At 47.8% G+C, this 22,591-nt stretch overlaps 2 protein-coding genes across 2 annotated transcripts; both read left to right on the top strand.

Annotated features, from left to right (window-relative positions):
• Nucleotides 1-4,194: 4,194 nt before the first annotated feature.
• Nucleotides 4,195-5,676, top strand: LOC129716081 (zinc finger protein 239-like). The gene has a single exon (XM_055665959.1). It carries the CDS (start codon nt 4,877-4,879, stop codon nt 5,636-5,638), a length of 762 nt encoding a protein of 253 aa, XP_055521934.1. The 5' UTR covers nt 4,195-4,876; the 3' UTR covers nt 5,639-5,676.
• Nucleotides 5,677-18,699: 13,023 nt separating this feature from the next.
• LOC129716080 (uncharacterized) lies at nt 18,700-21,396 on the top strand. The gene is made up of 2 exons (XM_055665958.1): nt 18,700-19,095; nt 19,138-21,396. The coding sequence occupies exon 2, from the start codon at nt 19,258-19,260 to the stop codon at nt 20,941-20,943; it is 1,686 nt and encodes a 561-aa protein (XP_055521933.1). The 5' UTR covers nt 18,700-19,095; nt 19,138-19,257; the 3' UTR covers nt 20,944-21,396.
• The last annotated feature ends 1,195 nt before the right edge of the window (nt 21,397-22,591 follow it).

The following is a 22,591-nucleotide window of genomic DNA, read 5'->3' as shown; positions in this document are numbered from 1 at the left end:
AGAGCGTGAAGAGACAGATTAACTCAAACGACCTAAAAGAGAGCAGAGCAGGAGGCGTAGAGAAGATAGAAACATAGCACAAAACGGTAGCACGGAGTATGCCCATCTAAATCCTTCGGGCAGCCGTCCGAGCCTGCACCGCCATTCAATATACATGGCTGAATCATCCCAAACTCAGTGATCCTGTTACCAAATGCCCCTCTCTCTCCATATTCCCATGATCCCTGTTACGACCAACAAGGCCCCACACTCTAACCCCTCCTTAAATATATCCCATGAACTGGCCTCAACTACCTTCTGCGGCAGGAATTCCCGATGATTCAAACCCTGTACAACTGCAGTAAACCTCCCTGCTCCTATACTCAAATCCTTTTGCTATGAATGCTAACATACCATTCGCCTTCTCACTGCCTGCTGCACCCGTGCATGCCTACATTTCTTACCAGAAGGCTTTCGACAAGGTCCTACATAAGAGATTAGTATACAAATTTAAAGCACACGGCATTGGGGGTTCAGTATTGATGTGGATAGAGAACTGGGTGGCAAACAGGAAGCAAAGAGTAGGATTAAACGGGTCCTTTTCAAAATGGCGGCAGTGACTAGTGGGGTACCGCAAGGCTCAATGCTGGGACCCCAGCTATTTACAATATATATTAATGATCTGGATTAATGATCTACACCAGTCATTGAAAGTAGGCATGCAGGTGCAGCAGGCAGTGAAGAAAGCCAATGGTATATTAGCTTTCATAGCAAAAGGATTTGAGTATAGGAGCAGGGAGGTTCTACTGCAGTTGTACAGGGTCTTAGTGAGACCACACCTGGAGTATTGCGTACAGTTTTGGTCTCCAAATGTGAGGAAGGACATTATTGCCATAGAGGGAGTGCAGAGAAGGTTCACCAGATTGATTCCTGGGATGTCAGGACTGTCTTATGAAGAAAGACTGGATAGACTTGGTTTATACTCTCTAGAATTTAGGAGATTGAGAGAGGATGTTATAGAAACTTACAAAATTCTTAAGGGGTTGAACAGGCTAGATGCAGGAAGATTGTTCCCGATGTTGGGGAAGTCCAGGACAAGGGGTCACAGCTTAAGGATAAGGGGGAAATCCTTTAAAACCGAGATGGGAAAAACTTTTTTCACACAGAGTGTGGTGAATCTCTGGAACTCTCTGCCACAGAGGGTAGTTGAGGCCAGTTCATTGGCTATATTTAAGAGGGAGTTAGATGTGGCTAAGGGGATCAGAGGGTATGGAGAGAAGGCAGGTACGGGATACTGAGTTGGATGATCAGCCATGATCATATTGAATGGGCTTGAAGGGCCGAATAGCCTACTTCTGCGCCTAATTTCTATGTTTCTATGTATACCATGACACCCAGGTCTCGTTGCATCTCCCCCTTTCCTAATCAGCCACCATTCAGATAATAGTCTACTTTCCTATTTTTGCCACCAAAGTGGATAACCTCACATTTATCCACATTATACTGCATCTGCCATGCATTTGCCCACTCACCCAGCCTATCCAAGTCACCTTACAGCCTCCTCGCATCCTCCACACAGCTAACACTGCCCCCCAGCTTCGTGTCATCCGCAAACTTGGAGATGTTGCATTCAATTCCCTCGTCCACATCATTAATATATATTGTAAATAGCTGGGGTCCCAGCACTGAGCCTTGCGGTACGCCACTAGTCACTGCCTGCCATTGTGAAAAGGACCCGTTTGCTCCTACTCTTTGCAGAGAGAGAGAGAGAGAGAGACACACACACAGAGGGACACGGGGGAGACAGAGGGGGAGAAGGAGAGAGAGAGAGAGAGAGAGAGAGAGCGTGTGGAGCGTGGAGGCAGAGAGCTGAGATGGAGGGACAGGAATAAGGGGAGAGAGTCGGAGAAAGAGAGTGGGGAGGGTGTGGAGAGAGTGAGTGTGAGAGGAGGGGGAGAGAGCGGAGTGAGGAGGTGAGAAGGGTCAAGAGAGTTTACTGTCATTTCTCCCAGACAGAACAATGAAATTCTTACTTGCTGCAGCACAACAGAATCTGTAAACATAATAAATAATATAACAGAAACTTAGAGAAAAAAGAACAAACAATAAGTGCAATAATAATAACAATAGTCTATTGTAGTTCAGAGTTTATGAGGTTGTAGTGTTTATGTACTATATTTACATGTTCACATGTTCTGTTGTGCTGCACCAAGTAAGAATTTAATTGTCCCATCCGGGACATAGGACAATAAAAGGGTGACCTGGACAGGTTGAGTGAATGGGCAGATGCGTGGCAGATGCAGTTTAATGTAGATAAATGTAAGGTTATCCACTTTGGCGGCAAAAACAAGGGGGCAGATTATTATCTCAATGGGGTTAGGTTAGGTAAGGGGGAGGTGCAGCGAGACCTGGGTGTCCTTGTACACCGGTCACTGAAAGTTGGCGTGCAGGTACAGCAGGCAGTGAAGAAAGCTAATGGAATGTTGGCCTTCATAACAAGAGGATTTCAGTATAGGAGTAAAGAGGTTCTTCTGCTGTTGTATAGGGCTCTGGTGAGACCACATCTGGAGTATAGTGTACAGTTTTGGTCTCCCAATTTGAGGAAGGACATCCTTGTGATTGAGGCAGTGTAGGTTCACGAGATTGATCCCTGGGATGGCGGAACTGTCATAGAAGTATAGAAACATAAAATAGGTGCAGGAGTAGGCCATCCGGCCCTTCGAGCCTGCACTGCCATTCGATATGATCATGGCTCATCATCCAACTCAGTATCCCATCCCTGCCTTTTCTCCATACCCCCTGATCCCTTTAGCCACAAAGGCCACATCGAACTCCCTCTTAAATATAGCCAATGGACTGGCCTCAACTCCCTTCTGTGGCAGAGAATTCCAGAGATTCACCACTCTCTGTGTAAAAAATTATTTTCTCATCTCGTTCCTAAAAGACTTCCCTCTTATCCTTAAACTGTGACCCCTAGTTCTGGACTTCCCCAACATCGGGAATAATCTTCCTGCATCTAGCCTGTCCAACCCCTTAAGAATTTTGTAAGTTTCTATAAGTAAATCTTCTAATTTCTAGCGTGCACAAGCCGAGTGTATCCAGTCTTTCTTCATATGAAAGTCCTGCCATCCCAGGAATCAGTCTGGTGAACCTTCTCTGTACTCCCCCTATGGCAAGAATGTCTTTCCATGTCATATGAGGAAAGATTGAAAAGACTAGGCTTGTATTCACTGGAGTTTAGAAGGATGAGGGGGGGGGGCTATCTTATAGAAACATATAAAATTACAAAACGACTGGACAAGCTAGATGCAGGAAAAATGTTCCCAATGTTCGGTGAGTCCAGAACCAGGGGCCACACATTCTTAGAATAAAGGGGAGGTCATTTAAGACTGAGGTGAGAAAAAACGTTTTCACCCAGAGAGTTGTGAATTTGTGGAATTCCCTGCCACAGAGGGCAGTGGAGGCCAAATCACTGGAGGGAATGAAGAGAGAGTTAGATAGAGCTCTAGGGGCTAGTGGAGTCAAGGGATATGGGGAGAAGGCAGGCACGGGTTATTGATAGGGGACGATCAGCCATGATCACAATGAAATGGCGGTGCTGGCTCAAAGGGCCGAATGGTCTCCTGCACCTATTTTATATGTTTCTAATAAGAGGAGAGGGTCAGAGAGAGGGAGTGGGGAGGGGTGCAGCGTGAAAGAGTCAGGAGGGGTGAGAGAAGAGAGAGAGAGAGAGAGTGGGGGGGGGGGGGGGGAGGCGGAGAGGGGCAGGAATAAGGGGAGAGTCAGAGACAGGAGGGGGTGGGGAGGGGGGGAGAGTCAGGGGGTTGGAAAAAGGGTGAAGTGAGTAGCGGGGAGAAGCAGGGAGCAAAGGGAGGGGGGGGTTCAAGGGGAAGTGGGTTTGTTGCCGAGGGGGATGATTGGGGGGGGGTGGCAGGGAACGGGGGGAGAGAGAGGGGGGTCAAGTGAGTCAAGGGGTAGGGAGCCTGGTGGGGGTTCACGTTGTTTGGGGGTGGGGAGGAGGGAGGAGGGAGCAAAGGGGGGTAAGGAGCAGTAGGCGGAAGGGGTAAGGGGCAGGGAGCCACAGGGAGGAGGTCACATTGTTTGGGGGTGGGGAGCATGTTGCAGTTTAGGAAGTCAAACCAGGGCAGGATCTTCACTGTGAATGGCGGGGTGCTGGGGGAATGTGTGGAGCCGAGGGATCTAGAAGTGCAGATACGAGTTGGGCCGAAGGACCTCTTTCCACGCTGTGTCACTCGATGACTATTATGACCAAGTGCTGGAGCAACTCAGCGGGTCAGGCAGCATCTGTGGAGAGAAGGAATGGGTGGCGTTTTGGGTCGACACCCTTCTTTGGTTTAGTTTAGTTTAGAGATGCATCGCGGAAACAACAGGTTTTTCGGCCCACGGAGTCCGCGCTGACCAGCGATCACCCCGTACACCAGCACTAACCCACGCACATTAGGGACAATTTAGCTATTTTGCGGAGGCCGATTAATCTACAACCCTTAACGTCTTTGAAATGTTGGAGGAAACTGGAACACCCGTAGTAAAAATCCACGCAGGGCAAGGGGAGAACGTACAAACTCCGCACAGACAGCTCCCGTAGTCAGGATCAGTCGCTGGTCTCTGGCGGTGAGGCAGCAGCTGTACCAGTGCGACAGTGTGCCGCGCTGAATTATATAACGGTTTCCTCCGCCATAAACACACTCAATATGTGCTCGTAATGTCCTGTTTGCCAGCTTGTTGACCCTCTGTGTTCCCCTCCTGCAGGGTTTAGGAGCCGTTGATGTGGACGGAGAGACAGGGACGTGAGCGGCCATTGAGGGTGCCGGTGAGCCCCCCATCTGCTCGGTGTGCGGGCTGAGCTTCGAGGGGCTGAGCTTCGGTGGAGGACCACATGACGGGGCACAACATGGAGAAGCGAAACATGGGAGTACACCCCTTCGTCTGCTCGGAGTGCAAAAAGAGTTTCAAGACGGCCATTGTCCTGGAGGCACACCGACGGATTCACACGGGCAAGAGGCCCCATGGCTGCTCCACATACGGCAAGAGCTTTACCCAGTTGTCGCGGTTGCGGGAGCACCAGTACGTACACAGCAGTGAGCGGCCCTTCACCTGCTCCGACTGCGGCAAAGGCTTCAAGTCGCCCAAGGACCTGAAGGTGCACCGGCGCCTGCACACTGCGGAGCGCCCTTACATCTGCAGCGACTGCGGCAAGGGCTACACCCAGTCCAGCAGCCTGCTGAAGCACCAGCGCACGCACACTGGCGAGCGCCCCTACACCTGTACCCAGTGCGGCAAGGGCTTCACCCAGTCCAGCAACCTGCTGAAGCACCAGCGCACCCACACCGGCGAGCGCCCCTACACCTGTGCCCAGTGCGGCAAGGGCTTCACCCAGTCCAGCAGCCTGCTGATGCACCAGCGCACCCACACCGGCGAGCGCCCCTACACCTGTGCCCAGTGCGGCAAGGGCTTCACCCACTCCAGCAGCCTGCTGGTGCACCACCAGCGCACCCACACCGGCGAGCGCCCCTACACCTGTGCCCAGTGCGGCAAGGGCTTCACCCACTCCAGCAGCCTGCTGCTGCACCAGCGCACCCACACCGGCGAGCGCCCCTACACCTGCGCCCAGTGTGGCAAGGGCTTCACCCAGTCTTGACTCGGCTGCTGTCCCACCAGCGGGTTCACGCCGGCGACCGCCCACCAGCGTCACCGTCTCCACGCCGGCGAGCGCCCTGCCATGGTCTCCCACACCCTGTCTCACCAGCGCGTGCACACCAGTGGCCCGCCCTACGACTGCCCGTACTGTGGTGAGTCGTTTGACAGCTCGCGGGGGTTGCGGCAGCATCAGCGGGCCCACGTCGGCGAGCAGCTGCTCCCACTGCGGGAAGAGAGCATGGGGGTGGCGTGAGCAACAGCGGAGTGAGACCCTTTGTGTGCGCTGAGTGTGGCAAGGGTTTCACCCGCATGTCCAGCCTGTGGCAGCACCGGCGTACCCACAGCGGTGAGCGTCCCTTCCCCTGCCCGTCCTGTGGAAAAGGCATCACAGGCCTTGACCACCTGCTGGAGCACCGGCGAGTCCACACCGGCCAGCGCCCCTTCACCTGCCCGCTCTGTGGCAAGGCCTTTGCCCGCTCCTCCAGCCTGCTGGCACACCGCCACGTGGATAGATAGGCGCTGTTTAGGTAAACACAAAATGCTGGAAGGAATGGGTAACGTTTCTGGTCGAGACCCTCCTCAGTCTCGACCCGAAATGTCACCCAGTCCTTCTCTCCAGAGATGCTGCCTGTCCCTCTGAGTTACTCCAGCATTTTGTGTGTTTTTTTGTAAACCAGCATCTGCAGTTCCTTGTTTTTAAACCATTCTGGTTAACCATCTCTGCACCTTCCCCAAAGCCTCCACATCAGTCCTGTAATGGAGTGACCAGAACTGTATGCAATACTCCAAATGCTACCTGACCAATGTCCCTTAAAGCTGCACATATACATTCCTCTCTCCTTATCTCACATCCTTTTATCTCCTTATTTTCCCTCGCCTCTGTCACTTACTTCACTCATCTGCCGATCACCCCCTCATCTGTTAACATAGTGTCAGTCTGAAGAAGGGTCCCGACCCGAAATGTCACCTATCCATGTTCTCCACAGATGCTGCCTGACCCAGACTGAGTTACTCCAGCACTCTGTGACACGTCACCTATCCATGTTCTCCACGGATGCTGCCTGACCCGCTGAGTTACTCCAGCACTTTGTGTTATAAACATAGAGTGATACAGTGTGGAAACAGGACCTTTGGCCCAACCTGCCCACTCCGACCAACATGTCCCGGCTGCACTAGTCTCACCTGCCTGCATTTGGTCCATATCCCTCCAAACTTGGCCTATCTATGTACCTGTCTATATCTGTTTTTTAAACGTTGGGATAGTCCCAGCCTCAACTACCTCCTCTGGCAGCTTCTGCAGTTTCTTGTGTCTCCCTCACCCATATCCACCTATCACTTCTGAAGAAGGGTCTTAACCTGAAACATCACCCATTCCTTCTCTCTAGAGATGCTGCCCGTCCCGCTGAGTTACTCCAGCATTTTGTATCCACCTATCACTTGCCAGGCTTTGTCCAGCCCCCATCTCTCTTTTCCAGCTTCCTCCCCCCACCCTCTCCAATCAGTCTGAAGAAGGGTCCTGACTCAAAACGTCGTCTGTCCATTCATGGAAACATAGACAATATGTGCAGGAGTAGGCGATTCGGCCCTTCGAGCCTGCACCGCCATTCAATATTCTCATGGCTGATCATCCAACTCCGTATCGCCGGCGAGCGCCCCTACACCTGCACCCAGTGCGGCAAGGGCTTCAACGACTCCAGCAGCTTGCTGGAACACCAGCGCACCCACACCCGCATGCGCCCCTATACCTGCGCCCAGTGCGGCAAGGGCTTCACCCGCTCCACCTTTCTGCTGTCCCACCAGCGGGTGCACGCCGGCGACCGTCGCGTCTCCACACATGCTGCCTGACCCGCTGAGTTACTCCAGCACTCTGAAACGTCACCTATCTGTTCCATACAGCCCAATGACATGAACACAAAATTCTCCAATTTGAGGAGACTCCCCTCATCCAAATGAAATCCTGAAGTCTGTCCCGACCCCAACTCTATTTTCCAGCTTCCCCCCCCCCCCCCCCCCCCCCCCCCCCCCCCCCCCCCCCCCCCCCCCCCCCCCCCCCCCCCCCCCCCATACCCTCCACGAGTCCATATAGAATGGTCCAGACCCGACACGTCGCCTGGCCATTCCCCTCCAAAGTGCCGGTAGAACTCAGCAGGTCAGCCATCCGTGGTGGGGAACGGATGGAGAAGTGTTCCTAATATAAGCCCTCCTTGGCCCTGTCGAGGAGCAGACAAGCAACAGTACCAGCATCTTCTCATTCATACTGTACCCAAGTGAAAATGCAAAAGTGAGCCAAGCTGCACACAGCCGACTGCTCACAGTACCAGCTGGCTTCCACTGGCTCAAACAATTAAAAGCATTTGAAAGTGGCTTTTTTAAAAGAAAGTTTTTTATTTATTTATTTTTTTATTTTATTAGAAGTAAGTACAGTCATATGGCACCAAAGTGCATAATATATATTTTCATAATACATTTTATGTACAACTTCTTTTTTTTTTGTTACATTGAAAAAAATTAGAATAAGAAAAATAAGTTAGATAGTAAAGGATAGAAAGATGTGAAATATATAGTGTGTGAAGAAAGAAAACGAGTAAATGAAGAAAGTTGAGAAAGAGAAAATAGAAAAAAGAAAATAAAATAAAAAAAAGGAGATCATTATTTATAATCTTGACCAACCCTCGTCCAGTCCTGAAACAGTTATTTTTTACAATTGTGTTGCACCATATGATTCCAAAAAAACGACGAATGGAGACCAACTCGTTATGAATTGGTCCGATTTATCATCAGGAGGAACTGCATTTCCTCAAGATGAGCGGTGTCCAACATACTTGCAATCCACATTTTAAGCGTTGGTATTGATGTACACTTCCAAAATTTAAGTATTAATTGTTTTGCCATTATTAAACCATAGTTAAAGAATAGATTTTGAGATGTGTTCAATTTATTCCCATCTTCCATTACGCCAAATATAATCATTTCATTATTAGGTTCCATTCTTGTCTTGAATAATTTTGTAAATATTTCAAAAAATATCATTCCAAAATCTATAAAGTTTTATGCAGGAAACTAAGGAGTGTGTTATAGTTGCCTTTTGGGCTAGACATTTATCACAAGTGGCGGATATATTTGGATAAAATTTGTTCAATCTTGTTTTTGAATAATATAATCTATGTACAATTTTAAATTGAATTAGATTATGTCTTACATTAATTGAACATTTGTGAATATATATCGTATTTTTCCCATGTAACCTTCGTGATTTTTATCATTAATTCCCGTTCCCACTCTTCTCTAAGTACCTCTGTCGATGGTAGGTCTATATTTAGAATACTATTATATAAATATGATATTAATTTTTGTGAGGCAGCTTCAATATTCATTGCTTCTTCCAATACTTCAGAGGTTATTTTTTGATATTCTTGTATATATTTTTTCATGAAATCGCAAATCTGAAGATATTTAAAATATTGGTTGTTTTTCAATTTAAATTTTAATTGTAATTGTTGGAATGATAGTAGGTTTCCCATTTCGTACATATCTTCGATGGCAAGAATAAACCGATGGCAAGAATTTTAACTAATAACATGTTATCTCAAAAATTTAAACTATCAAGGGGTAATAGGCAGGGATGTGCATTATCACCCCTGCTATTTGCCCTTATGATAGAACCCCTGGCTGAAAGTATAAGAATTCATCCGAATATTCAGGGCTATAATACCAGGGACTCAAAGAATAAAATCTCATTATATGCAGACGATAAACTTTTATGTATTACAAAGTCACAAACGAGCATACCAAATTGATTAAACTTAATAGAGGAATTTGGGTCTTTTTCTGGATATAGAATAAACTGGAATAAAAGTGAAATCATGACTAAAACCTCAAGAACCTACACACTTATTGAAGTTCCCCTTTAAAATCGCAACAGAAAAATTTAAAATATTTGGGTATTCAGATTACTAGAAAATATAAAGCATTATTCAACGCTAATTTCATACCTTTATTAAATAAACTTAATACGCTGATTAAATTTTGGAAAACACTTCCCTTATCACTATTAGGTAGAATAAATGCAATAAAAATGATCTTCCTACCACAATTACTATACCTATTTCAGTCTATATCGGTATATATACCAAAATATTTAAAAAAAAAATTAGACTCTAATATTACTAATTATATTTGGGACAATAGATCACATAGAATCACAAAAAAACACTTATGTAAACCAAAAGAGGTCGGGGGACTTTCACTTCCGAATTTTATGTATTACATAGAAACATAGAAATTAGGTGCAGGAGTAGGCCATTCGGCCCTTCGAGCCTGCACCGCCATTCAATATGATCATGGCTGATCATCCAACTCAGTATCCCGTACCTGCCTTCTCTCCATACCCTCTGATCCCCTTAGCCACAAGGGCCACATCTAACTCCCTCTTAAATATAGCCAATGAACTGGCCTCAACTACCCTCTGTGGCAGAGAGTTCCAGAGATTCACCACTCTCTGTGTGAAAAATGTTCTTCTCATCTCGGGCAGTGCATTACTTCTCATTACTGGGCAGTGCATATTAAGAATATGATTTATTGGTTGGATAGTTGTACCCAACAGAGAATGGATAAAAATGGAGAAGGAGGATTGCCATCCTTGTAATATAGGAACGATCCTCTTCTCCCCCAAAAAACTGAATAACACAATATATAAGAAGAACCCAATTATATATGGTACAATAAGAATTTGGAAACAAATAAAATTATCTTTAAAATTAAGAAATCTATCATTGTTAATGCCAATAGCGAATAACCCTTTATTTAAACCGTCTCTTATTGATAAGACATATAGCCAATGGGAAAGTCTTGGAATTAGGATCGGGGATATGTAAAAGAAAGTCTTGACGCATTTGTGCCTTGCCTAACAAATGAAGCACGTTTTTCCTGACCTGACTGTTCTTCGGAATTCATGTTGTGTTATCAATAATGAAAGAAAATGCCAACCTTCTCAGGAAATGATGATGATGGCGGGACTGACATATGTTGAAAGAATGGGTCGACTGGGTTTGTATTCAATGGAATTCAGAAGGATGAGCGGGTATCTTATAGAATCGTATAAAATTAGTGAGGGATTGGACAGGGTAGATGCAGGAAACATGTTCCCCATGTTGGGGGAGTCCAGAACTGTTGAGGTCCATTTCTTAAAACAGTCAACTCACAATAAGTTAGATCAACCAACACAAGCTTTACTGATCATTTAGCCGGCGAGAGTGCCAGGTGATACGAAGTCAAGTATGCAACACATACTTAACACTCCTGGGCCATCACTCTAATGAACAAAGATATACAGCATCTTTTTTATAGTATTTTGGAAACGTAGTCACATGTCTATACATAGTTGGAGCAATGATGTCTAACACATCAATCCCAGAGTATACCCATTCAAAGCATTCTTGACACTGACATAATACTCCTCATGCTATGGTTATTTTGATCACAAACTTTAGTTACAAACCCCCAAACAACAGGAACTTAGTCAAAGGTCTATCATCTGCAGTACCTTCTTAAACAATGTTTAAGGATCTGTATCAATTACCCACAGAAGTTCCTGGTTACAGAGACCCAACTCCAAAGGAAACACATCTTCTCTCAAGGCTTCTGTTGACAGAAGCCAGCACCTTCTCAGGAAACACATCCTCTCCCACTGCTGTCAATATTTTTTGATTGGGCACAACAGGAAGCAGCTTGGATGCAGTTTGAATGCTGGCCTCCAATTTCACCCAGCTCATCTACAGCACAGAATTACAAAGTTTCAGAACCCAAAACCCAAAGAAGCCAAATTAATCTTTACTTAATAAAACAACTTACGTTACAATTAATTATATAACTAGGATATTATCAGAAACTGGGGCCACCATTTAAGAATAACGGGCAGGTTGTATAGGACTGAGATGAGGAAAAACGTTTTCACGAAAAACGAGAGTTGTGAATCTGTGGAATTCCCTGCCACAGAAAACAGTGGAGGCCAATTCACTGGATGTTTTCAAGAGAGTTAGTTCAATCCATATTTACTGTCACATGCACCAATTACAGTGATATTTGAATTACATACAGCCATATTAATTAAAAAGGAACAAGATATCTGAATGGTGGCCGATTAGGAAAAGGGGAGATGCAACGAGACCTGGGTGTCATAATGATGAATAGAAATTCTGAATCAATGTTATAAGATTGTTCTGAAAGACAAAATGGTTGGCCAGGTAGACTGAAACAAAGGACATAAGATGGCTGCTGACCAGAATTGCTGGAACCGGCTGCAATTAAGGAATACACACTGTCTTGCAATTACTGTGTAGTCATGAATAAAGGATCACAGGCCCAGTCTGACAAGATTGAGGAATACACAACCTCCCCCCCTAGCCAGAAAGACTAAGGAATGTACTGGTCTGAGATTATGTGTGGTTCCTCTAACATCCCCTTATATGTACATACTTGGTTTCCTGTATTCTTCCAACGTGTTGGTTCTTTGATCGGGGGAATGTGGGAGGTGCTAAACGGTGGCATTAACATATAAAGAGCCTTGCAATTAAGGGCAGGCAGCTTGACTCTTTGCCAGGTTGTAACCTGTGTGGAGACTCCTGCTCAATAAAACGTACGTTTAAAGCAACCCTGGTGCCTGGTCGATTATTGTCGAAACAACCGATGTGAGAGAGAAACGTGAATCAACATTTGGTGTCAGAAGTGGGATGTCAACCAGCGACTGATCGAGCCGGCGAGTGAATCCACTGGGCGACGGGATCGATGTGAAGGGTGCGCAGCCAAGTGAGTAGATTTAGTTAAATCTCCTCTTGGTCCTTCCTCGTATCCCGGCGTAGCAGGGTAATTCGCTGACTTGCGTCAGTTGGTGGGACGACATCCGAACATTCCGGTTGTGGGCACGGGGATAGGGCCGTCTCGAGGATTATCCTAGTCTGATCGAGCGGATAAAACACCCCGTAGAGGGGGACCGTAGACGGTATATAAGAGGAGTGCACTGTGTATAGGAAGTTAACTAGTTGAAAGAGTTAACAAGTGTTGAGTGTTAACCGAGACCAAGTACCTCCGTACCCCACATAAAGTCTCACACTGAAAGTCCTCCTTTAAAGTGGACTCGCCCTGAGTTGAGATACGGAGGAACCCCCATATCTCCACAGAAAAACCCACTTAAAGTGGCCGAGTGAGATACGGAGGAACCAAGGCTCTAGGTTAACCCTGAAAGAGTAGCAAGTGTTAGCCGGAGCTCGGGGCTAGGTTAACCCTGAAAGAGTTAGCAAGTATTGATTGTTAACCGAGACCAAGGTACCCCCATATCTCACAGAAAGTCCACTTTAAAGTGGCCGAGTGAGATACGACGGAACCAGGGACTCACGGTTAAACCCTGAAATTTTGTTTGTGATATTTGTGTAATAAAGTTAACTAGTATTGAGGACGTTAACTGAGACCAAGGTACCCCCATATCTCACAGAAAGTCCGAGTGAGATACGACGGAACCAAGGACTTTAACCCTGAAAGTGGCCGAGTGAGAACTAGTACGGAGGAACCAAGGGCCCCTAGGTTTTAACCCTGAAAGAGTCTAGCAAGTATTGCAAGTATGTTAGCCGAGACCAAAGTACCTCCGTATCTCACAGAAAGTCCGCCTTAGACTGGTTGTTAAGAGAGGAAATCCTCCACGCGAAGGTCAGGAATTGAAGTGACCGAGTGAGATACGGAGGAACCAAGGACTCGCGGTTAACCCTGAAATATTGTGTGTAATAGTAATAAGTTTAAAAATGGGTAATGGTATGGACACCAGTTGTCACCCAGACCGGCCATCACATCAGCTATGTTTCTTGCATCCAGAAATGGAGGAGACCTTTAGGCGTATGTCGGGAGGACTCATTCATAAACTGGGGAAGGATGAATGGCCTGAAGGGGGTTCCAAGGATATGAGTGTGTTATCCAGAGCCCAAAGTGTAATATGGAGAACGGATAAAAAAAAATATATAAAAAGGCCATTCAGTTGTGGATCGATCATTATAACAAAGAAAAGGCACGGTCTTTAACGGCCAGTTGGCAGAGTAATGCCTTGAAACTAGGAATACCCCTGACCGAGGGGGGTCAGGAGAAGTCAGTGACAGTATTAAAACAGGAATGCAGGCATGCTAAAGAAAGTAAGGATCGTCAGGAGAGAGAGAGAGAAAATATGGCCAAGGTAGATAAAGACTTACGTAAGTCGGTGGCTGGCATAGATTTGGGAGGTGATGACGAGGAGGAGGTAGAGGATTATCCTTGGGGAGTCCGTGGAGCACCCCCGTTGAACCAGCCTGCCCCCGTTGACAGTCCTGTGTCCGCTGCTCCAAATCCTGCTACCCGATCCAAGATTAAAACTCGCTCTTCCCAGATACCAGTTTCCAAATCTCCCGTACCCTCGCTGAACCCCAGAGGACGGTCCCATTCAGGGGAGACCACCAGGACGACAGTTGTCCCTAGTGTCCCTAGTGCCCCCCCCGCAGGCCGACCCCCTCCATACTCACCTGGTGCCCCACAATCCACTGACTCCGTGGGAGGCAGAACTAAACTGAACCCCCGGAACAAAAACAAAAAGAATATGGCACAGCGGCGAACACAATCCCCCTCCAGCTCCACCTTTTCAACCTCCGACGATAATAACGAATGGGAGAGTGAAGGGGACACGGCATCTGAAGACAGAGACGAGAGAAGGGAGGAAGAGGCTAGAAGGGCTAGGAAGAAGAAGCACTACCCACGCGCAAGACAAATGCCAATGAGAACAGTCCCGAATCCCGCAGCTGCCGGAGTGGCCGTTGTAGCAGGAGGGCCCCCTGCGACCATCCAGGTGTATGCTCCGTGGAAACCAAACGATATGTTGATAATCCTGAATGGGGCACCAGACAAAGTCAAGTGCCCAGGACGATTTGTCGAGTTCATCGGCAACATGTTGGACGCCTACCAAGCCGTCTCTTTAGACGCCTGGAGTCTGGTCAGACAATCCCTGAATCGAACGCAGTGGGGCAAGTTCCTCGCCCAGCTGGGGTACAATAACCACGCTGCTATGGAAGCCGTGCACCCGGGAGTTGCCGGAGATGAACAGCGGAAGACCCTACTCCTGGCGGCCCTCGAAGCGACCCTGAGAAAACCTATTGACTTGCCCAAGGTACTGGATCAGAAACCCAAGCGAAATGAGGACCCCGAGGACTTCTTGGAAAGATTTAAGGATGTGTATGGCTCGCATGCTGGGGACCAGAACTTTAACACCGGTCAGCAATCTCCCCAGTTCTGTGCTACACTAATGCTCTGCTTGCCCGACGGCGTCGGTACCAGCGTTAAGACTAATAATCTAAATTGGACCGGCATGACCACCCCTGATATGTGCCGCGCCGTATGTGCATTATGGAAGAGAGGAGAAGCTGGGGATCCACCAGCAAAGGTAAAGACGGAATATGTTATCACCCGAGAGCAGCCGCCAAAACCCAAAGGACCTCCGCACGCGGAGACTCGAGGATACCAGAAGGAGCACCAGTCCTGCGTTCCGGTATGGATGGATAGCCAGCACAATACGTACCCTTTCCTTTGGGGACATCCGAACGGACCTAATGTCTCCCCGTACGGGCCACCATATGCACCCCGCGGAGGGAACAACCAGCGGCCATCTGGAGGAATAGGATGGGGACCAAGAAAACCCCTGATTTGTTATGAATGTGGAGGCAAAGGTCACGTACGCCGAGATTGTCCAAGCGATAATCAGCAAGGAGAAAGACGAGGAAGTGAGAGAGGACACCCAAACCAGGGACAATACGGACAGCCTGGACAGCAAGGCCAACAAGGACCCCGAGGAGGGTACCCAGGTCCCTCTCCCTCCTTCCAAGGAATACACCAAAACCCCTTTGAAAATTGACCACCAAAGATGCTGTCGATATCCCCCACAAGGAGGAATGACAGTATCCCGGAGCCACACCTGAAGATGACAGTTAATAATGAATCACACTCCTTCCTTGTTGATACCGGAGCAACTGTTTCATCAGTACAATGTTCCTTAGCCCTCCAGACTACTGGACAGCATGAAATGTTACAAGGCTTTGATGGAATTCCACACCCTTATCCCCTAACTGTACCAGTGCCTGTCCAATATGAAGGAATCCGCATTATGCACCAATTTGTGGTGACTAACAATCTGGACATTAATGTTTTGGGACGAGACCTACTTTGTCGACTACAGCTTCTGCTTGTATGTCAGCCGCATTCCATAGAGGTTGAACACGCTCAACATCGACAGTGCTATCAGCATCGAACACCCCAATGGTGGAGCCTGGACTTGGAGGACCAAGAACACCATGTCACACTTGCATATGATGCGAGTGGATCCAACTCGGAACTGGAGCAATTCTTTGGGCCCCATGAGGGCAGTCAGTGGACCATCACCGAGTTGGCTACCGTAACCGGTCGGGAAGGAGAAGCGTTGGCCGTGTCGATATCTATGTCCAACTGGAGGCAAAGTCCTGGCATCGCACCTCATCTTACGCTAAAAGTATACTTTCCATATACCGCCAAAGACCTCGGACCAATGGTTTTTCAGGCCTTGAAGGGATCAGATGAAAATACCCAAGGCCCCCAGCAAGTTACCTCCGACCTGTCCATTACCTATTCACCCACCCGACCTACTCAGGAGGGTACCTTGAGACACCATAAGGGCCGAGATATTGTGGAATTTACTGATCCGGAAGTATGGGCGGATGATCAGACTCAAGTAGGACTTACAAATGTTGAACCAGTCCTAGTGAAGGTCAAGCCCGGTGTAGCCATGCCATCTATACAACAATATCCCTTGAAAGTCCAGGCCGTACCCTGTATCGACGTGTTACTCAAAGGACTATTGAAGCAAGGTATCTTGATCACCTGCCAGTCCTGCTGCAACACACCAATTCTCGCAGTCCCAAAACCAGGAAAACCGAATCAGTATCGTCTAGTCCAGGACCTGCGGGCCATCAATGCCATAGTACAACCATTACATGCTCTTGTTCCTAACCCAGCACATATTCTTGCTACCATCCCGGCTAAAGCAACAGTCTTTGGATCGGTGGATCTCCAACATGCCTTTTTCTCGATTCCTTTACATCCGGACTGTCAGTACCTGTTTGCATTCACCTATAATGGACAACAGTACACATGGACCAGATTGCCACAGGGCTTTGTAAACTCACCGACCCTATTTTCTCGTTGTCTGCAGCAGCAATTACAAAACCTGCAGTTACCTGAGGGGTCTGCATTGATCCAGTACGTCGATGACCTTTTAGTGGCCAGTGAAACGGAGGAGCAGAATAGGGAAGCTATAATTTTGTTGTTGAACTTTGTAAAGACATTGGGATACGTTGTGTCCCCCTCCAAAGTACATGTTGGACAAAAGGAGGTGAAATTCCTCGGAGTCATAATCTCGGCAGAAGGCCGTCGGTTGGACGAGGGCCGCACAGACCCCATTTACAGAACAGCCCCCCCCACGTCAGCCAGGGGGAATGCGACAGTGGCTGGGAATGATCAACTACTGCCGTCAGTGGATTCCGAATGTGGCCCTGGACATAAAGCACCTGACCCCTTACACCAGTGAGGAAAGTACCTTTGTATTGTCAGGTGAAGCCTTGACAGCGTTCAATAATCTAAGAGAGGCCCTGCAGAAGGCTCCTGCGCTGGGGCGACCCCTGTATGATAGACCTTTTCAGCTCTATTGTACCGTCCTGGGTGAATGTGCCACTGCGGTTTTGACCCAGCTGCATGGGGATAAGCACCGACCAGTGGCGTATTATTCATCCAAGTTGGACCCTGTGGCACTGGGGTATCCCCATTGTACACAGGTTTTAACAATAGTCTTCAGTCGGCCGCCAACCTGACTCTCCAGCAGGACATTACCGTATATTCCTCCCACTCTGTGACCGCCCTACTGGGACAACTCCAGACCCAGCATTTGACCTCAGCCAGACAAAATAAATATGAGATCTACCTGTTGAATAATCCCAAGCTACAGTTCCGGCACTGCACCACTATCAACCCTGCTGCGTTTCTCTGCTCTCCTCCTGATCTCCTCGCTCCATGCGACCATAACTGCTTGGAGGCTATTCTCGCGGATACAAGTCCGCGCCCTGACCTTAGCGATCAACCTCTAGCCTCTCCAGATTTGATCCTCTATACTGATGGAAGTTCGTCCATCAACGAGCAGGGACGCCGTCTGTCAGGCTTTGCGGTAGTTAAGCAAGATGGAACCTTGCTGGATTGTGGCAGTTTTGACCCTCCGTTTTCAGCTCAGCAGGCCGAGTTGTTTGCCCTCACCCGAGCCTGTGTCCTCGCAGAGGGGCACTCCGTCAATATTTACACCGACTCCCGATACGCATTTGGAGTCGTTCACGATTTCGGACAGTTATGGAAAAACAGGGGATTCCTCACCTCGACGGGCCATAAGATTGCCAATCAGATCCTGGTCTCTGACCTGTTGAATGCTATCCTCCTGCCCTCTGCGGTAGCCGTAATCAAATGTGCGGCCCACACGACAGGAGAATCCCCAGTCCAAATCGGTAACAGGTTGGCTGACGATGCGGCTAAGTGTGCTTCACGCGGTAGATTTAAAGTGGTGGGTAGTATGATGAGGCAGGTGAAAAGCCTTTATATGGGCTCGTCTGAATCTGAGAAACCTATGCCAACCATAAATGATGTATTGCTCTTACAGGGGGACGCCTCTGCTAATGTTATAATGGAATGGGAGCAGCTGGGCTGTCGGAAGGCTGACTCTGGATTGTGGCTCACGCCGGCCGGACAGACCTGTATGACAGACCAGTTAGCGACCTGGGTCGTTGATTGCCTACATTTAGCCACTCACTGTGGGGCCACCTTGCTAGTAGACGCTCTCTTACAGGCATGGTGGCATCCTCGACTTAAGGTTTTGGCAGCCCAAACTAGTGCACGGTGCCTCACCTGTGCTACACACAACCCTGGTAAAGGAGTTGTCTGCCAGAGGCACGGGTCGTACTCCATTACCTACTGCTCCGTTTGAAACCTTGCAGATGGATTTTATTGATTTGCCTAAGTGTCAGTGTTATAAACATGTACTTGTTATTGTTGATGTGTTTTCTAGGTGGATTGAAGCCTTTCCAACCACTGATTGCACTGCCTCTACGGTGGTGTCTATTTTATTACGGCAGGTTGTTCCTCGTTTCGGGGTTCCAAACACCATCAGTTCGGATAACGGCCCTCACTTCATTGCCGCTATCAATAAAGATCACCCCGGGTTCTTATGTGTTGATTAAGAATTGGGTTCGTAAGGACACCCTTTCTCCTCGATGGTTGGGCCCCTTCCAGGTTCTCCTCACCACCCCCACCGCGGTAAAGGTAGAAGGACGATCGGCGTGGGTGCATCTGCACCATTGCAAAGTGGTTGGTGACACCAAGCAAAGGGGGGAGGTCCATTGCAAAGTGGTTGGTGACACCAAGCAAAGGGGGGAGGTCGAGGTCAGGGAGGGGGATCCAGTCCACGGGAAGCAGGGCACGAATTAATTTTGCCATGAGATTGCACGTTCTTTTTTTTCCTCCCTTGTCTTCCCAGATACGAAATAAATCGCTGAGATGAGGGTCTTCGTGGCATTAATATGTGTGGCGACCACTGCAGGGTTAATCGGTTTCGGCTGGAAATGGACAAAGACTGAATACGGACGGAACAAACGAGGAAAGAGAGGGGAACGAGAAAACTCCAATTTATTCATCCAGGCACACAACGAGCTATTCGGGAAGGGGCAGGTGGTTTGTTATCCACAAATGACATCAGTTACCTCCCTGTTTACCCCATCCCCTGCATGGGGCAGAACTGAACGACTGGTGAAGTGCCAGGAAAAAAAAACGGTCCCTGTTAAACCCGTCAGCATCAACTATGATAGGCTTCTCGCTCCACCGGCCAACTGCTTACCGCTCCCTAAGAACAATAACCACTCCTACGACATTTGCTACAATGGATCTAGGACGGCGTCAAGAGCACCGGCTAGGCCATGTAACTTCACCACCAATAATGACAACAGGCAATATGAAAATTGTTTTAGTAACCAAGGACACGGGTGTATAGTCATAAATGTTAAAAATAACCTCACTTGCGCTCTGCAAGGGCCCGTTCATGGCTCCACATGTAACCTTACCTATAATGGAGTCCAATGTCAGGTGTCTAAGGACTGTATCCCCGTAAATGCTGGATTTCAGTTGTTGTGTGGATGGGCCAACGGGACCCATCTGACAGTAGGATCCCATCACCTGCCAATCCCTAGTTATAGCAATGGGATCAGTGAAGCGTGGAGGGACTGGTCTGGAGGGGGAGAAGTCATTAATACCCGAAGGGGCTGTAATGGATCATTATATACGGAGGAAGGATATTACTTTTTCTTTAATGGGAAAGGAACCAATGTCCTAAAACCCCCTTTCCCCAAGAACGTGGCAGTTGGAGCATTGGTGCCAACCACAGTACCTTGTCCCGAGCAATGGACTAAACCCATGGCTCGGGTTCGTCGAAGGACAGTGTCAGCCGAGTTTTGCGCGCAATGGAGAAATCCAGGGGTTAGGGGAGCTACCCACGGACATGCCATTGGATGGGGATTATTAAGCATGCTAACCATGGGAGGAGTGGGTGGAGGTGAAGCAGCCAAAAACCGAAATTACCTTGTTTGTGGCCTGACAATTCTGGGCAATGCAACAACTGGAGCCTTGGAGGCAGTAAAAACCCAGATGGCCGAAATGAGGATGTTTTCCCTACAAAATAGATATGCGCTCGATTACTTATTGGCTAGAGAAGGGGGGACCTGTACCGTCATAAAAGGGAAATGTATGATGGGGGTTCAAGACCGGACTAGCAACATCACACAACACCAGAAAGAGATTACCACCTTTTTGGATGGAATAAATGAAAACCAGGGATGGGGGAATTGGGGATTAGGGGGAGTATACAACTGGATCATCAGCATTGCCATCTATGCTGCTATAGTAGTTACTTGCTTATTTGTGGGGATTGCTATTGTAAAGTGTATCATAGCCCGATTAATGGTGGCTTTATCGGGTTTGGGGACCACCCCCGAGGAAGCTAAAAGTTCTGTACGAATGATGATCTTACAGCGTGAGCAGGAGAGACTGTTACCATTCCCCAACGACAGCGAAAACGATGAAGTGAGTGAGGAAGGAGAATTGGGGGATAAAGGTCAGACGGTCCAAGAAGCCTTGGCCAGGGAACTAGAAGGTTACGAGATTCGGCGAATGGGACTTTTAAATGGACTATGAGTGTTGCCATAAGAATGGCAAAAGGGGGGAATGATGAATAGAAATTCTGAATCAATGTTATAAGATTGTTCTGAAAGACAAAATGGTTGGCCAGGTAGACTGAAACAAAGGACATAAGATGGCTGCTGACCAGACTTGCTGGAACCGGCTGCAATTAAGGAAATCACAATGTCTTGCAATTACTGTGTAGTCATGAATAAAGGATCACAGGCCCAGTCTGACAAGATTGAGGAATACACAACCCCCCCCTAGCCAGAAAGACTAAGGAATGTACTGGTCTGAGATTATGCGTGGTTCCTCTAACATCCCCTTATATGGACATACTTGGTTTCCTGTATTCTCCCAACGTGTTGGTCCTTTGATCAACATTTTGCCCAAATCTCCAAGTCCAGGCTCCACCATTGGGGTGTTCGATGCTGATAGCACTGTCGATGTTGAGCGTGTTCAACCTCTATGGAATGCGGCTGACATACAAGCAGAAGCTGTAGTCGACAAAGTAGGTCTCGTCCCAAAACATTAATGTCCAGATTGTTAGTCACCACAAATTGGTGCATAATGCGGATTCCTTCATATTGGACAGGCACTGGTACAGTTAGGGGATAAGGGTGTGGAATTCCACCAAAGCCTTGTAACATTTCATGCTGTCCAGTAGTCTGGAGGGCTAAGGAACATTGTACTGATGAAACAGTTGCTCCGGTATCAACAAGGAAGGAGTGTGATTCATTATTAACTGTCATCTTCAGGTGTGGCTCCGGGATACTGTCATTCCTCCTTGTGGGGGATATCGACAGCATCTTTGGTGGTCAATTTTCAAAGGGGTTTTGGTGTATTCCTTGGAAGGAGGGAGAGGGACCTGGGTACCCTCCTCGGGGTCCTTGTTGGCCTTGCTGTCCAGGCTGTCCGTATTGTCCCTGGTTTGGGTGTCCTCTCTCCCAAAATGTTGATTCACGTTTCTCTCTCACATCGGTTGTTTCGACAATAATCGACCAGGCACCAGGGTTGCTTTAAACGTACGTTTTATTGAGCAGGAATCTCCACACAGGTTACAACCTGGCAAAGAGTCAAGCTGCCTGCCCTTAATTGCAAGGCTCTTTATATGTTAATGCCACCGTTTAGCACCTCCCACATTCCCCCCGATCAAAGGACCAACACGTTGGGAGAATACAGGAAACCAAGTATGTCCATATAAGGGGATGTTAGAGGAACCACGCATAATCTCAGACCAGTACATTCCTTAGTCTTTCTGGCTAGGGGGGGGTTGTGTATTCCTCAATCTTGTCAGACTGGGCCTGTGATCCTTTATTCATGACTACACAGTAATTGCAAGACATTGTGATTTCCTTAATTGCAGCCGGTTCCAGCAAGTCTGGTCAGCAGCCATCTTATGTCCTTTGTTTCAGTCTACCTGGCCAACCATTTTGTCTTTCAGAACAATCTTATAACATTGATTCAGAATTTCTATTCATCACACCCACCACCTTTTGTGTGTAAACGTTACCCTTCGGATTACTATTAAATCTTTTCCCTTTCACCTTGAACATGTGTCCTCTGATCCTCGATTCCCCTACTCTGGGCAAGAAACTGTGCGTCTACCCGATCTATTCCTCTCATGATTTTGTATACCTTTGTGAGACACGACCTCCCACGC

Source organism: Leucoraja erinacea, unplaced genomic scaffold (genome assembly GCF_028641065.1).
Source record: "Leucoraja erinacea ecotype New England unplaced genomic scaffold, Leri_hhj_1 Leri_1659S, whole genome shotgun sequence".
NCBI lineage: Eukaryota > Metazoa > Chordata > Chondrichthyes > Rajiformes > Rajidae > Leucoraja > Leucoraja erinaceus.
This window is presented reverse-complemented; position numbering and strand designations above follow the sequence as displayed.

What these genes read in the sequence shown, in the direction of transcription:
- LOC129716081 (XM_055665959.1), top strand. Translation starts at nt 4,877, where the DNA reads ATGACGGGGCACAACATGGAGAAGCGAAACATGGGAGTACACCCCTTC.
- LOC129716080 (XM_055665958.1), top strand. Translation starts at nt 19,258, where the DNA reads ATGAGGGTCTTCGTGGCATTAATATGTGTGGCGACCACTGCAGGGTTA.